The 16365-nt window shown below is 33.1% G+C and overlaps 3 protein-coding genes across 4 annotated transcripts; 1 reads left to right on the top strand and 2 right to left on the bottom strand.

The window, feature by feature from the left end:
• Positions 1-276: 276 nt before the first annotated feature.
• Positions 277-6435, bottom strand: LOC117154920 (glycerol kinase 5). 2 transcript variants are annotated; one of them, XM_033330343.2, is made up of 12 exons: positions 6182-6435; positions 4179-4272; positions 4006-4105; positions 3766-3925; positions 2812-2926; positions 2345-2538; positions 2112-2238; positions 1823-1927; positions 1602-1696; positions 1339-1502; positions 1076-1209; positions 277-587 (listed from the first exon to the last, which is right to left on the bottom strand). In XM_033330343.2, exons 1-12 carry the CDS (start codon positions 6275-6277, stop codon positions 433-435), a joined length of 1539 nt encoding a protein of 512 aa, XP_033186234.2. In that variant the 5' UTR covers positions 6278-6435; the 3' UTR covers positions 277-432. The 2 variants fall into 2 exon arrangements, with proteins under 2 accessions (XP_033186234.2, XP_033186235.2); XM_033330344.2 differs by lacking the exon at positions 6182-6435 and adding an exon at positions 5739-5759 and having other exon boundaries at positions 4002-4105.
• Positions 6436-6805: 370 nt separating this feature from the next.
• nAChRa9 (nicotinic acetylcholine receptor alpha9 subunit) lies at positions 6806-14193 on the top strand. Its single transcript, XM_033330331.2, has 15 exons — positions 6806-7361; positions 7921-8102; positions 8220-8264; positions 8344-8453; positions 8804-9017; positions 9438-9768; positions 9995-10347; positions 10427-10511; positions 11111-11454; positions 11722-11766; positions 11859-11968; positions 12391-12604; positions 12816-12993; positions 13073-13225; positions 13383-14193. Exons 1-15 carry the CDS (start codon positions 7310-7312, stop codon positions 13742-13744), a joined length of 2778 nt encoding a protein of 925 aa, XP_033186222.2. The 5' UTR covers positions 6806-7309; the 3' UTR covers positions 13745-14193.
• Positions 14194-14525: 332 nt separating this feature from the next.
• On the bottom strand, positions 14526-15966 carry LOC117154911 (neuralized-like protein 2). Its single transcript, XM_033330329.2, has 3 exons — positions 15143-15966; positions 14746-15069; positions 14526-14669 (listed from the first exon to the last, which is right to left on the bottom strand). The coding sequence occupies exons 1-3, from the start codon at positions 15489-15491 to the stop codon at positions 14551-14553; spliced, it is 792 nt and encodes a 263-aa protein (XP_033186220.1). The 5' UTR covers positions 15492-15966; the 3' UTR covers positions 14526-14550.
• Between the last annotated feature and the right edge of the window lie 399 nt (positions 15967-16365).

Genomic DNA, 16365 nt, shown 5'->3' with positions numbered 1-16365 from the left:
AGAAGTAAAATATAGAAGTATGCCGAGAATTTTCGTACCATTTTCATCAAGCGTGTAACTGCAATTTTCGTTAAGTATATATGTAGATATGACAATTCAATACTATTTCCAATTAGGTATGGACATATAGGAAATTTTTAATTTTTTTAAATAATAATGAATTGTTTCACTAAAATATTTGTTACGAATAGAATGTGTAATTGAACAGGGATATATTTATTTTTTAGAACCGTGATTATTTTCTTGTGGATTTAAAGGAATATTATATTGCTTTTTTTTAATAAAAATACAAGTTTTATTACAACAGTACACAAATATCAATATGCAAGTATATTATTAATAAATTTTTGCTGTCACAGGATCACACATTTCTTAATGTATTCTTCACTCGTACAACGTTTTCTTTTTCGTTTGTTATGTACTTAATGTCAATTACGAATCTCGAGAATACCATCGACCGAATCTTTCGAGAGCTTGTTTCCATTGAGCAATTATCGGTTGATAACGAATCATGTTCTCTTTATTTGGATGGAATATCCTTGCTGTTTTTCGAAGTTTTTCTACATCCTCTCTGTTCTTCCATACGCCTAAATAAGCGAATAATTAAAGTATAATTAAAGTTAATATAATTAAAATGGAAAGCAGAAGGGTTATCAGAGAACGTAGGAGAGGAAAGAAATAATATAGTTTCACGTTATTAGCCTCTCTACATTTTGTATTACGCGAGAAAGTGCGATTAAATAAGCGCACTGTTTCGAACTTTCTCCATTATTGTACGATGCGAAAGTAGAATAAAAGGCATGTTATGCTAGATTTTGCATCGTATAATACTACGTTTATAATGTTCCTTTCAAACAGATACAATTTAATTTATGGCTCAGTTTCTAACCGATGTGACCACGATACTAACATATGTGATCACAATAGTTTGGGTTAAATTTGTGTAAGAATGAGGAACAGAATAATGAAAAATACAAGTCGAACATGGTAGACCATTTCAAGTTATTGTTGTGGCTATTTATGATACAAGGATTCTAGTTGTAGAGAGTTCAATGCGGTCTAGCAATTTACATACCGCATTGTAAACCAGCGAGAAATGCCACTCCTAAAATAGACATCTCCGTGGTTGTCCCTCGTTCCACGTCAAGACCTGTTAGGTCGGCTAATAATTGCAACACAAAATCGTTTGCTGACACTCCGCCATCGATCCTATGACAAGAATAGCAAAGCAGAATTAAAATTAACACAATAATAGGAAGTATTGTTAGTGCATATTTCAAATTTTTTGGATATTCTTTTGATGTCTAACGTGATTTTCATAAGGAATTCGTTGCTAACCGTATTTTCTGATGAGTGAAGTTAGTTTCTTTGCCTAGTACGTAGAAAAGTTGCATTATTCCGAAAACGATGCTTTCTAACAACGATCGAATAATGTGACTTTTATTTGTAGTAGGTTTTATGCCTATAAAACCTGCTGCTGCTGTGTAATCATTTATTGGAATCTGTAAATAAATTGTAAGGAATTTTCTTAATCCAATCGATTTCATCGAATTAAAACTTGTTAATTTTTATGAACATGATTTTTAAAGCATCGAACTTACGTGTAAACCGCTAAATGCGGGAATAAAATATACTCCATCGGAGTCGTTTACTGAATTTGCAATTTTCGCTGTTTCAGCAAGATTGTCGATTATACCTGAAACGAACTAAATTCTTTAAAATTCCAACGATTTGTTAACCAATTTAGATCGTATTACTTCAAATCATATTACTTGCGAATGACAGTGTGGATGTACTCGAAAATTTCGTTAAGAGAAATTACCTATATTTTTGGCCCATTCGACAATAGTTCCAGTGTCGTTCCATGCACCTTCTATCATGTATACTAATTCATCGCCTATCTGCCATCCGACCACAGGATACAAACCTATTGAGAAAAAGATTAAAAATCATGATTCCATTTATCTTTTAAATTTACTAATACTTAGATTGTCTATTCTTTTTCTAGAAACATGACTGCAGGATAATCTCTGTTTGTGTTCTGCGACTTTTAACGATATTATTCCGCTAGAAATAAATAAAACAATTATTTATTCTAATGGAAAAATCACCTGCGACCGAAGCATGTAATTTTCTTCCTGAGTTCACATTCATAAAGGTCCCAGTTCCCAGAGTAATTTTCAAATCTCCAGGCTGCATGCATCCGGAACCAAACAGCGAGGCCGATTGATCTGCCATCTGTTTCAAATTACATTGTTAAACAATTACATTATTATAAACAAAATATCTGATATTGAGAATTGTTCGGCCGTTTCAAGTTCTAAAATAAAGTTGTACAACTTACTGAGCAAAATATAGGAATTTCAACACCAAATATGTCCTTTGGGATAACGCCAAAATTCCTACTGGTATCAACTACTTCCGGAAACATATTACACGGAATTCCCAGAAGTCTCATCATTAGGTCAGACCAAGTCATAAGAAATGGATCGAAAAGTCCAGTTGCTGCTGCGCTCGAAACGTCTGTCACGTGTTTTCCTATAGAAAAAATACATTATTTCAAAGATGCTACTACATATAAATAAGAAAGTTACTTATTCTCATCGATTCTCTTTTTATTTCATCATTTTAAGATAATACGTCTTGGTGTGACGATATTAAAAGTTAAAACAAGTATAGTTAATAATTAAATTGAAACAAAGTCTTGGTAAACTGAATTGTCTTGGACGTTCTAAATAAATAATAAAATGAACTGTTTGTACTCGTTTAAAATAAATATATGCTTTTAAAATATAATGTTGAAATGAATACCCGTAAGTTTATACAAAAGCCAACAATCAATGCTTCCAAATAAGGCGTTTCCGTCGTTCGCCGCCTCCTGCAAACCTGGCACGTTTTGCAGAGCCCACAATAACCTTAGAGTTATCTAAGTTGCATCGCAAAACAAGTAGCAAAAAATAAACGATATGTAAATCAAAATTTCATAACCGTCTACGTGTTCTGAATATTATTTTATTTCCTATCACTCTATACTACTGTATTCTATCATTATATTAGGATAATCTTTCATTCATAACAGAGTGAAAAATAGCAATGTACATACACAGTTATAACATTTCTTTTCAATAAGCAAACAAAATTTCGATTACAGAAGACTAACTCAGATTTAAGTGATCAGCAGGATTCAAAATCGATTGAAAATGAGACAATTATGCATAAGAAGAGGCTTCAACTCCCGTTGTGTTGAATTTCGAATATATCGTAAAGGGGAGGGTCCTGAGCAACATGCACTTTGTCCCAGGTGTAGGACGATCTTGTTTTAAAAATTACGAGAAAAAGAAAACGGTTAGATTGTATTGTTAGATTAAATTTACTCCAAACTATATGGCGGTTAAAGATGAAATTGCATTTGTGTAGTATTGCGATAATAGTGGTAAGTTGGATTAGATTTCATGGGAGATGGGGAGGTCCAAAAGAAGAAGTGCACGTTTCTCAGAATCTTTCCCTTTTACAATATATCTCAAGGTCAAGATCATCGGAGATGAGGCTCGCTTTTGAGCATAATTACCGAAAATGAAAATAGTAGATCAATCGTTGAAAACGAAGTGATTACAATTCTCATTTTTCATCTTTCATTCAGAATTCGTACTTCAGGTTCCATTCGGAAGCAGACAAAATTTTCTTTTTCTAAACTATTATGAAAAGAATAATGTCAAGATGCGAAGAAGGCACGTAATTTTGTGAAAATTTAAAGGAGACAAGAACCTGTGTATTCAGGAATTTAAAAACACTCATCAACAAGAATCGTTCTTCGCCCAGAATCTTGTGCAAAATGTACGATCCTATTCGCAATCCTCTTATCGTCAACGACGAGTTCCATTGCTTCACTATGCTGTCAGCACGTAGATCTTTCCACGTGATAAAGCTGAAACGTAAAATAAAACGTTCGAACATTTATAAAAAAAAAACTACAGAAATGCATAATGAATGGTTGGTTATACTGGCTTGTGATAATGTTTTCCATCTTTCGAGTTCCATGTCGTAAAGCTACCTCGTTGCGTGGAAATACCGATACCAACGATCGATTCCGGGTCCACTTTGGCCTCTAGAGCAATAAAAGAAAAAAATAATTTCGATTCTTCGATACTACAATGTTCTATTCGATCACTAGAGCTTACCTTTTAAAGTGTTCTTTATTACGTCCACGATGATCGTCCATAGCTTGTCTGGATCTATTTCTACGAAGCCTGGCTTTGGATATAAAAGTTGAACCTGGTATTTAAAAGAATAAAGAAATTAGACGTTTTAGTTGCGTTAGATCGCGTAATAAGTTCGTTCGCCTTTCTATGTCACTAATTAAACGAATCTTGTAAATTTTATTCACGATTGAATTAGCATATTTTCCACCTGTGACTTTCATATATTAATATGTCCCTTATAAGAATATGTGTTTATATAACTGAAACTGTACCCTATACTAGCTCGGATAATAGAAATTTGAATATTTTGAATAAAAATTTTATATGCAGATTATTTGTAGAGATCAAGCAACGATGGTTATTGTTTACGTCGTGTTTGTTCTGAAATCGAATCTTTTTATAATTTAATATATTTTGTCGCGGGTAAAAGCTGGTAAATAACGACAAAGTAATGCCAACACACATTTACTGACACGTTATCTTTTCAAAAAGCAGTTGCCAGCGACAAATACAATATTGTCATAATGTAATTAATAACGCATCTAAGGACGTGTGATATCGTTAAATCATCAGGATCTTCCATTGTTGATATCACATTGTCACGACTCATCTGCGACAAGAAAGCAAATGTAGACAGAATGTAATACCGTCAAAACCGCTTCATCCATTTAAACGATGAACGACAATTTCGTTAAAAGTAAGAGAGAATTACCGTCACGATAAATTCTGAATAGAAAAATAACACGGGAAAATTTATTCGATTTATATTACTACGTAAGCAGAGATCAAAGTGAGAAGGTCATTAGTAATTCTTTGTATTATTTATGTAACATCTTCCGATTTGTAATCTTCTAAGCTAGAAGAATTTCTCTATTTGTAACATATTACTTTCACATATTTTTATACATTTTTTTCCTTTATTTGTTTATTTAAAATGTTTAAATCGTTCCTTTACAATTACCATTCATATCTCAATATTATAATATTCTATCTGCTGTTTAAGTGCGATGGACTATTTTTAGTTGAATATCTTCTTTCGTATTGATGATAGCGATTTAAAGATGATAGATAAGTAATTATAACATACTATGATATAAATAGAATTATTCGTGTTATTATGACAAGTGTTTCTTTCCAACGGAGGATATAATTATACAGTTGTTGCTATGATTGAGATATTGTTCTTCCGAATCGCTGTTGCGTGTAACTAATATATTGTGTATTCTGGAAATATTTTAAAATTTTAATTAATCGATTCGGTTATATCACTCAATAGCTTTATTTTTTTTTTTGTCAGTGATACGTAATCGAGAGATTGATAAGGTTATTACCTTTTCCATTAGCTTAGATAGTCAAGAAACAGTCTTTAGATATAAAATGCTTTATCTTATGTAAAAGAAGCTGTTACGTGATAACACATAGTAACACCAACAGTAAAAAATGTATGCTCCGTTTATGCACATATTATCAATGTATGAATGCTTATCGTAAGCATGTACACGTGTACACGAATTATTAATATTTTAAACAGTTTCTTACATGTGTGAGAATAAGACACTCCTGTATAATCTACCGCTATCGATTCATCCATATAGTTGCATATTGACCTGAAAGTTAGTTCAACATTTCTGTGTATTTCTGACTTTTCAACTTGAATTTGTAATTTAAGACTTAAGGTTCGCTCTAGAATACCTGTCCCAGTTAGAAAATAAGAAACTTGCTAATACAAGATAAGCAACGACACTGAATTACGTGATCACTATCGAACGAAGAGGTTCAAAAAAAGTCTAAGATCCTTCAAATAATTCTTCCAATCATCAAAATCTATCATACTCGCTTGATTATTTATCACGCTCTGAAATAAATCTTCTAACAAACTGTTATAAATTTTGCTTGTTAGAAATCAAAAACTATGAACGTTGTCAGCAAATCTATATCTCTTCGTTGATCTTAAGTGAAAGCTGATAATAAACATAACGAACCTTCTCCGCTGAGGAAGCAATCGTGTTCGCTTCTTCGTCGATTATATGAAAACGCACGGTAGTAGTGCCCACGTCGAGTGCCCCGATGTATTTCATATTTTTCCCAGCAATTCGATTCTGATCCTTCACTCGATTCGTTCACCTATTGTTCCAATTGATTTCGATGGCCAGAGGAAAAATATATTTACACAACTACTGTCCGGTCGCACGAAGACGCGCGGCAGACTGGTGTTCAGCGCGTGTAGGTTGTATATAAAAGAAAACGTAGTACTACGCATGTCCAAATAGCTACTTTATCGGTATTGTAAGCACGTACGGGAGAAACTGTAGCGATGAACTCATTCCAACAATGAGGGAACTTGTTCCGCTGGATATCGCGACTAGGATGTTAACCTTTTTGTTATGAAGGCTATTATAGAGATTTCTACCGTAGTATTAATATGTTTGTTATACTGTTTTCCATGGTTAAAATGTTCTCTATATAGTACATTTGTACTCTTTAAAATATATTGAAATACTCGAAGTTGCTCGTGTTTTTCTCTTTATCTTTCAAATAAAGTTATATTATATGTTGTTACGAGACAATTTTGTACATTGAATGGATATGGATATATGCATAGTTAACAGACTACATGTACATGGATGGACCGAGTCTTTGTTTTAATAGAATGTGTTACTTTATCGTTTGTTAAATGGAATTTTGTCTTTTTGAAATAGGAAGACTTTCGAAATATTTATTTTGATTTGATAAGAGGAGTTATTATTTGTTTAATGGATAATATGATCAGGAGAAGTGAATTTAATCCTATACAATGCGAGTATGATGTGATTGATCGCGAAAGTATTTTAGAAATTATGCTTCGAATCATCGTACAATGAAAACGATAACTCTTCTGGAACACGGTTGAATAAACTCATCGAAAATTCTGTCGGCTAGTCAGACTGCTTGTGTATAGTGAATTCTCTCGTTATTATTACTCTATCTGAAAATATTTGAAAAGTATTGAACCACCCTGGGGGCGTCTCGCGTATCTGTAGCTTCGAATTTCACGGGGCGTCTGATAATCGTTCTGCCACGAACGAGAAATCGTTCAGTCGACTGATGGCTGTTGGCTCATTTCAATCAAAATGAGAATACAAACGGTGCTTGGATGCTTCCTTCTTCTTGGCTATAATTCGGGTAAAGTGTCATCGATTATCGCTGTCACCTCTCTCTTTTGACTTAAGGCAGGAAATAAAAAATTATAAAAATTGTGTTCTGTCTGTGATTTTTCTTGATATTATTCTAGAATAATAGTCAGAATTTTTCTATCCGGTGTTTTACTATCATTCTGTTTAAAAATAAATGTTAACAACTTTAGTGGTATGAAGGAACATATTATATTTAGTTCGAATTCTAAATCTTTCAAAAAGATACAAAAGCCCATCGTTTAAGATGATAATAAGCTTCATGCTTTAATAATAACAGCCACGATCATTTTAAAAATTCAGTTTTACGTAATGTATGGATGTTTTTAGTGGTAACTAAATCGTCGAAAGATCCACTATTAAGTAATTTGTAAATTTAATTTTCGTTCTCTGTTGATATTAACAAAATTCGTCAAATTATTATTTTAATATTATAATTACTCCTTGTTTTTATTGTTCGTGAGGTTTATGAGGATCTTATTATTACAACTCTACTACTTCAGAGTTCTGCCATTCAAAAAGTTTCATTTCGATTTCAAATACTGTCTCAGCAATTGCTTTCATCGAGGATGTCGAACTTGCATACAATTGCAAAAGTCATGACACCGTCCCGCCAATGTTGAGGTTGAAGAGGTTCCTATTCTGTGAATATGATAGCAGTATTCGACCGACTCTGTCTCATCAAGTTGCCAACAACGTCACCATGCAACTACTACCAAAAATTCTGGATTTCGTAAGCGTCGATTAAAATACAAAATATATTTTTTCAAAATTATTTAAATTGTTCACAATCTAAAGATCTCGATCTTATTGTACGTCTGTGTTATTATTTGCTGGAATCGGTCTCTAGGATGATTGGAATGGCAGAATGACACTGCACAGTTGGATGACGCTCGTAAGTGACGTTTATTCTTTAATTTACTTACTTATTTATTGTATTTCTCATAGAAGAATTCAAGCACTTTTCTTTGTAGGTTTGGAACGACGCTCATCTGTCTTGGAAGCCCAGTGACTTTGATGGAATCAATTTTATTCACGTACGAAGCGATAGCATTTGGATTCCTGATATTTCCGTTTATAATTCGTAAGCAACAGAATGATCGTCATTACATTTCTCAAAAAATATTCTCAAGCATTCTCAAAAATCTCAGAATAATAGGAATTGACATCGAAAATATGAATTTTAATTGGAATACGAAATCAAGATTGGTCCTTTTATTAAAATAGAATCTTCCACTCATCTTGTGCTCTCCGATTTTGAAAAATCATCGATATTTCAATTATAAGCATTAGAAGCGCTAGGATATTAATTTTTCTTGAACTTAATTTCCTTTTGACCGAAATAAAAGATATAAATATATGTAAGGTTATCGTTTGTAGGTATCTATCTGTACCGGTCTGTTAATCATTAAATATCTCATTTCTTTTATACAGTGGTGATATGATGTTCGACCAGACCGGTATACCACCGACGACATGTTTGGTCTTCAACACAGGATCGGTTAGCTGTGTACCATCGGTGATGCACGTTGCTAAATGCGCCACAGACTTTGCTTCATGGCCCTACGACACGCATCGGTGTCGAATTAATTTTGGTTCGTGGTCTCATTCGGGGGAGGAAGTGAATTTTAATCTAGACAAGAAAGCGGTAATTGGTATTGAGTTGAAATAGTTCCAATTTTCATAAATATTTTCGAAATTCTAAAGCTAGCGAAATAAGGCAATAGAATTTTGATAGACTCCTTGAGTGAAATTCGAGAAAATTTATGATAACTTAAATAATTGATATTAATTCTTCGTAGGCAACCTAAGTCGCTCGTACACCGAGTGACATTTCATTTGTGAATTTCTTCCAAGCGAATCTTTAATTGCCCCGGGAAACATTTTAATTATTTTACCTGAAAACCGATTGTGTAACATAGTACAAGCTTCAATAAATATTCCAGAATTTTTAGAAGCTTAGAATAATAAAAGAATTGGACGTGGGACGCAGACGTCCCAGTTTGTTCTATGTCTATGAAGGGTTAATATCTATGACGTTAATATTTAATCTTACGTGATTTGATAGTTCCAAATGGATGGGTTCGCGAATAATACCGAGTGGGATTTCAAAGTATTAAACGCGTACAAAGTATTAAGGAAATATAAATGCTGTCCAAACGATACTTATCCGATGATCGTTTATGAGTTCGCTATAAGTCGGCATTATGGTGTAATGCATACTACGTATATCACACCTGCTATAGCGATGATGTTACTTACGTTAACTGTACTTTGGTTGGATTCGAGATCAACGGAAAGAATGGCTGTGGCCGGTGTGAACTTAATCTGCCATATACTTTGTATGTTCGATTTGCATTGGCAGCTACCTCACAATGGTATCAATCCTCCAAATATATGTAAGTATTTGTTACATAATGCTAGCTAAATATAATGCTATTGAAACATAATTCCATTCTACATTCGCATAACTCATGCAAATATCTTATCCAACCATTCTACCACGTCCGTCACATTGAAATATTCTATTAGACTACCAAAGTAGATATCCTGCTCTTTGCTTGCCGGCAACTCATCTTGTAATCAACGTAATAATCGTAACAGATCAAATACTTGTTCTTTCAGTACTGTACTACCGAGATTCATTAGCTTTAGCCGTGTTCGCCTTAGTTTTAACCGCTGCACTCCGTAAAATGCAAGAAATGAGTATCGAGATGCCCTATTGGATCTCTACGACCACATCGTTCATCTTGAGTAACAGAGCTGGGCGTTTTCTTATTCTTACTGACGACGATTCCAAATTGTCTACCACGGGAATATTGGGCGGAGAAGGCGAGGATAATTCAGACTTACCAAAATCTGGAAGAGAACCGAAGGAATCGTCGTGGAGACATTTCGCTGCCATCATTGAATGGCTGTCTTTCTTCGTGACCATTTTCACCTACATTATCATTCTGATCACTCTTGTACCATCCACATGAAAAATCGTTTCTTGTTCTACGTTTCATCAAAAGTCAATTGTAGATTCTCATTGTCAATAAACGATCATTTATGGAGATGCCTCTTTTTCTTATTATATTTGTGGGAGTTTCGGTTACTCCTTGTGCGCATTCTATTCAGTATGTTAAATTATTGACGGATGGTGTTTTCCAACAATCGATTGAAGATTTGTAGAGCTATCAAATAAATTATGTACATAGATTTTTTTGAATTTTAATCTGAGTAACCTGTAGTAAATGTGTAGAGCTATCAAATAAATTATGTACATAAATTTTTTTGAATTTTAATCTGAGTGACCTCTAATAAATCTATTTTTATTTATCGATATCGCCACAGACTGATACTATTAATAGATGCCTTTATAATAAATGATACTGATACTTTTTATTGCCTTTTGATAGAAATGTATAAATATAGATCTTTAAATATATCACCGTGACAAATAGTTAAGCATAATTATAGAATACGAACGAGATTTTATAATTAATTACAACTATAAAAGAAGCTGCTTATACTTGACCATACTGTAGATGAATCTAATTTCACTTTAAACTTCAAAAAGTATGATTCGAGATCAATATTTTTCACACTGCCAGTAAGACGTCACGATTTTTCTAACAATTTTATATTCAGTCTCGATTGTCTCATTGAAACGATCTCTCGAATAAAAAATCATCTAGTTCTATTTTATTTGATATTACAACTGAAAATTCTAAAATTGATAAAAGTTTAAATGATAAGGAAGAAAGGGGGCGGTTTTCAACCTTCTCGGTTTAACGTTTCACTGGGCGTGCGACTGCTCTTCTCGATCTATCGATGTACAGTTGTGGATCTGTCATTTCGTTTCGTGCCCTCACGGTTTAAACATGAAGAATTTGTTTTCTGTTTTATTTGTGATCTTCAACGTTCTGTCATATAAACAGGGAATTTGCGCGATGCAGTGCAAAGACATCACCACCACTTCTGCGTTAACGCGGCTGAAAGATTATTTATTTTGCGATTATGATAGGGAAATTAGGCCCACAAAACATTATAACAACGCCACTATTATTAACTTGGGATTAAACATACAACAATTTGAAGTTGTAAGTAATTTTTCTGATGTGAAGATAAAGAGATTTCCTATTTCTCTGGAAAATTTCACAATAAGGATCTTTGTACATATTTCCTTGAATATTTCTTATAATTGTTACAGCAACTCTTCTTATACGCTTATTTTTTATAAGATGTACATTAATTACATAATTATGGATAAATAAAACTGAAAGGATTTTAGTCTTTATAACTATAATAACAACGTATAATACATTTATAGATCTAGATATATTACCTTCTTTGTTTTTATTTGTTAGAATGATATAACCAACAGCGTTATATTCGATGTTTGGCTAAGATTGGTGAGTAATAATATCATTCTGATGTATTATTGATTTTTATTAGATAACAGATGTAAGGAATTTAAATTTTTCATATTTCTAATGAATAATAGGTTTGGAAAGACTCTCATTTCACTTGGGACGAATCGCAATTTGATTCTATCACTTCACTTCACGTAAAAAGCTACGAGATCTGGGTTCCGGATATCGTAACGCACAGCACGTAAGTTATCAATAGACTGAGAATTTTTATATATTTATGCGAAATTTCAAGATGCAAAAATGCACAGAATGTACGTAATGTGGAAAGATATGCAAGGTATGCACCCCTTGTTACAATATTTAATAACTAATGCAATTTTCTACTTAAGTGTCATCTTTTTAATTACATTCATATTCGCAGTCTAATTGTTGTTAAAACATCCCGCGGTCTAGTTATTGATAAAGATGTAAACGCAAATATCTACGGTCTAATTATTAATAAAAATACACGTCGCATGATTCAACGTTTATTAACAATCTTTGTAACGATCATTTTTAGCTTCTGAATTTCGAGAGTCCACCTGTTAAACCCATTTCAATTCATTCAAACTTTCGCTTATCAGATTTAAGTATTTAACTATTATCATTAATCTTGACATTTAGAACAGATACGGGCGTTGATGTTGAGATGCCACAAGCTGAGTGCATAGTACAACACGATGGTGTGATACTTTGTGTACCAATGACAACATACGCAACATTTTGCGAATCTGATCACACTTGGTGGCCTTATGATATGATGAATTGTACTATTCATATTGCCTCGTGGTCTCATGGGAGCAACGAGATTAGTTTACGTTCCTTCACATTAAACGATGTATGTATGAAACTTCAATGTCTCGAAGATCTCGTTAATTATCGTTAATTCTCGTTAATAATCTAATTCTTTATAAACTATAGACGACCAATTTTAGATTGTTTAATTTATTGATAATATGAGATATTAATGTCATTGGTAATTTAATGGATCAATTATTCGAATTTTTTAAAGAAAATTTAAGAATTCTTACGCTCTATATTATTCTCAGTTCTCAGAGAATTCGACCGAGGATAATTTGGAATGGGAAGTGGTGGATCTTTTTAAAAGTGAACGTGTAATAGTATCTAAGTACGGTTTAGGTTTTACAACCGATCAATTATCTTACCACATTCTCTTAAGAAGACATTCCTCTATGAATACTACAACGTATATGACGTCGGCTATAGGTTTGTAAAATATAATGAACATTTTATGATAAATGGATGTGCAATATGATAAAAAAAGTTATTTTACATTTACGTATAGTCTTGATGATGATGACACTGATGGTACTGTGGCTAGAGCCAAGGTCCACGGAACGTATGATAATATCGAATTTAAATTTCATTTTGCATTTATTCTGCTTGTTGGATCTTCAGTGGAAGCTTCCATTTAATGGGACCCATCCTCCACGATTAAGTAAGTCTTTAATTATTTTGTTTTTAAAATAACGAATGAAATATAGATGGGATGATTAGGAATGAAAAAGTCTTAAATGAGAGAAAGATAAATTTTGTTTATTTTACGAATCCTTCTGATCGATGGAGATTATCATTGCATTTTTTTCTTTTTTTAGTTCTATTCTATGAGAAATCTCTTGCACTTGCCACGTTTTCACTCATATTGACCAGCATTCTGCGATATATGCATGAAATAAACGCTGAAGCACCTGCGTGGATATCCGTCACCATCGTTAAGGTTTTAAAAAGCAGAATAGGCCAGATATTTTTATTAAGCATTTTGGATCCGAAAGTATCGGCTACAATCGAAATGAACGTGGATGACAATACGAATTTAGTAACTTCCAATAAAAAAGAATCGACATGGAGGTATACTTCGGTTGTGATTGGATGGCTTGCCTTCTTAACCGTTTTATTCACTTACGTGATATTGCTAATTATTTTCTTACCAACAAGCAGATTCGCAAGTTCCTTTTAAAAATTTAATTTGTGAACAGACGTTTTTATTATAACGTACATTAAAAGCAGTTTAAAAAAATGTAAAGCATTCTTGATACAATTACAATGTTCGTTGAATTATTTGATCACAAGTCCCTAGATTGAAAAAGGTTGAATGTTTCAAAAAATCTTTGATTTTTCCTTTCTTTTTTTTTTAATAAATACATTTATTTTGAAAAACATCGGATCCATTTTTGCGAATCTTAACAGTGCGACCAAATTCATTTTACAATGTTCTTTTTACGTACGATGAATTGTAACAATAGAAAAAGAATGATATACCTCGATGAATCTGAGTGAAATTTGCTTTAGATGATATTTTATATAGATTTACATGCGGCATGAAATGTGTGAATTTTAGCGAATGGCAGAGTCATAAACTTGTAAAAGTGTAATCGCTAATAAGTGCTAAATGCAAGAATTAGAAAAGGCGATACTCCGTCGCTTATCAGAACTTATTCAGTGCTCTGTCAACAACTTCTTACATTATGTACATATTACATCCTAGCATTTACGCAAAGTACACGTATTACATAGATGTTAAATTATACACTTTAAAAAAGTGAAAGAACAGCTAATTAGAAGAATGAAAGCAATTCTAGATTTGTTTTACAAAGTTTCATTCATCCGTCCTAGGATAAAATAATTAGAATAAATGAAAGTATGATTTATGCAATAAATGCATTGCAAATTGTAGAAAAAATGAATTGTCAAAGAAATTATATGGGTATTGAAATGGCTATACAAACGAGTAGAGGAAATACAGTCGAGAGATAAGATGAAATTTCATTGTGATTGGTACAACAGATAATCTTTTAGAACTCGTGGAAGTGGAAGTAAATCAACTGCATTCCTTTTAGTATACTGTAGTATAGCATCACGGCAGGCACTTTGTAGAGTAGATACTGCTGAAACATATAATTATTAAGGAAAACGAAATTCCTCTAAAGATAATATACCTAAGAAACAAAAGGAACATACCACCATATAGCTGAACTATTCTGACTTGTTTTGTGGTACCATATACATCTACTACAGCACGTAAAGGACCTGCCTTATATGGTATGTCTTTTCCACATACACCTTGGTCTTCACCATTAATTATAAAATGCATTTCTGCTTTATCTGAACCAGCTTGTGGCACATACATAATTCCAATACGACTACCAGCATCTGTAGGTAGAATATACTGAGAAGAATCAACTGTATTTGGTCTAAGGGAATTAAATGGGATAACTCCTCGAGAAGTTTGCACATTTACTCCATCTGTGATTAATTTCTTCTCTCCAGATGGTATTCCTTCACCTTAAATATGTATAAACATAAAACTTAGTTAATAAAGATTTAAACTACATGAAACCAAGTTACAAATCCCTACCATATCCTTCAATACTGTCCCATATAGTATGACTTTTAGTAATGGCAAATATCCATGTATTACCAAGCTTAGCAAGATTAGGCATAGCGAACTGTGGCAGACTATTGTTTATGGAAGCAGGATCTATAAGAGTCAGTCCCAGTCTCATGTGTCCACTCCATCCTCTTTCAGTCTTCTCAATTTCCACCAAGAATATTTCACCTGGTTGTAGTGGCTTTTCGCTGAAGGCCAGAGAGTTTGCAAAACTAGCAGTACGATATGCCACAGTGTTGTCCTCTCTCAACATAATATTTTCCCCGTGAGTCGGGTGAAATCTAGTCACTATTTTCCTGGATTTCTCGGTCATCATAGTATATTATAATTAGTGCAAACGTCGACACCGAGCACCCGTACTACAAGTTTTTGAGAGCACTGCAGCAACTTGATTCCACGAGAAATCTCATTGAGGATAATACTTCGAGGAGAACAATTCAAATCGTTCCGATATGTCGCAGAAAAGAACGTGGATGAACTATCCGCGCCGTACGATCGACTTAAATGATACATTGGAATGTTTTCAATGATTTACATGGTTGCTCGAGGAACCTAGCGGCTGAAAAGTGAGGTTAGTCGTTCATTTCGGCGATCCTTCCATTGAAACGATTTTCTTATTCAGCACTATCGTTATATATATGTTGATTAAAATTCGTTGTTCTAATCAACTTCTATGTCGAAGTTAATTTTTGAACGAGAACGAAAACAGGCACAAGATCAACAACGATCTGACGGATAACTACGAGAAACGAAACAGAAACAGCTGATTGGATATGTGCTTGACAGTAGTGTATTGTCAGTCTTAAATGCCTCGATATTATGGAACGAAGTTTATTAAACTTTATACGAATGACATATACCGTGACATTTACCACGTGCTATGTAGGAAAAGAAGTTTTATTATTTCAGAAAGTGAAACAAATTTTTGTATAAGGTAATTGAACAAAATAATAAACTAATAAGATAATAAATTGAAACATTTTTTATCTTTCTCTCTTGTTACATAAAAAAATCGACTACATATAATTCTTTATTTTGAAAATAGGTGTTTTGCGTATTTCGAATACATGTTTCAAACACATTCTAATATCGCTCAAGATTTAACTCCGAGTGATCGTAGCAAATCAAAAATCGATTTGCGATATCGATTTATAAAGATGAAAGATTCGATGTTTCATTGGTATCGTGAT

The sequence above is a fragment of the Bombus vancouverensis genome, chromosome 9 (genome assembly GCF_051014615.1).
Source record: "Bombus vancouverensis nearcticus chromosome 9, iyBomVanc1_principal, whole genome shotgun sequence".
Lineage (NCBI taxonomy): Eukaryota > Metazoa > Arthropoda > Insecta > Hymenoptera > Apidae > Bombus > Bombus vancouverensis.
This window is presented reverse-complemented; position numbering and strand designations above follow the sequence as displayed.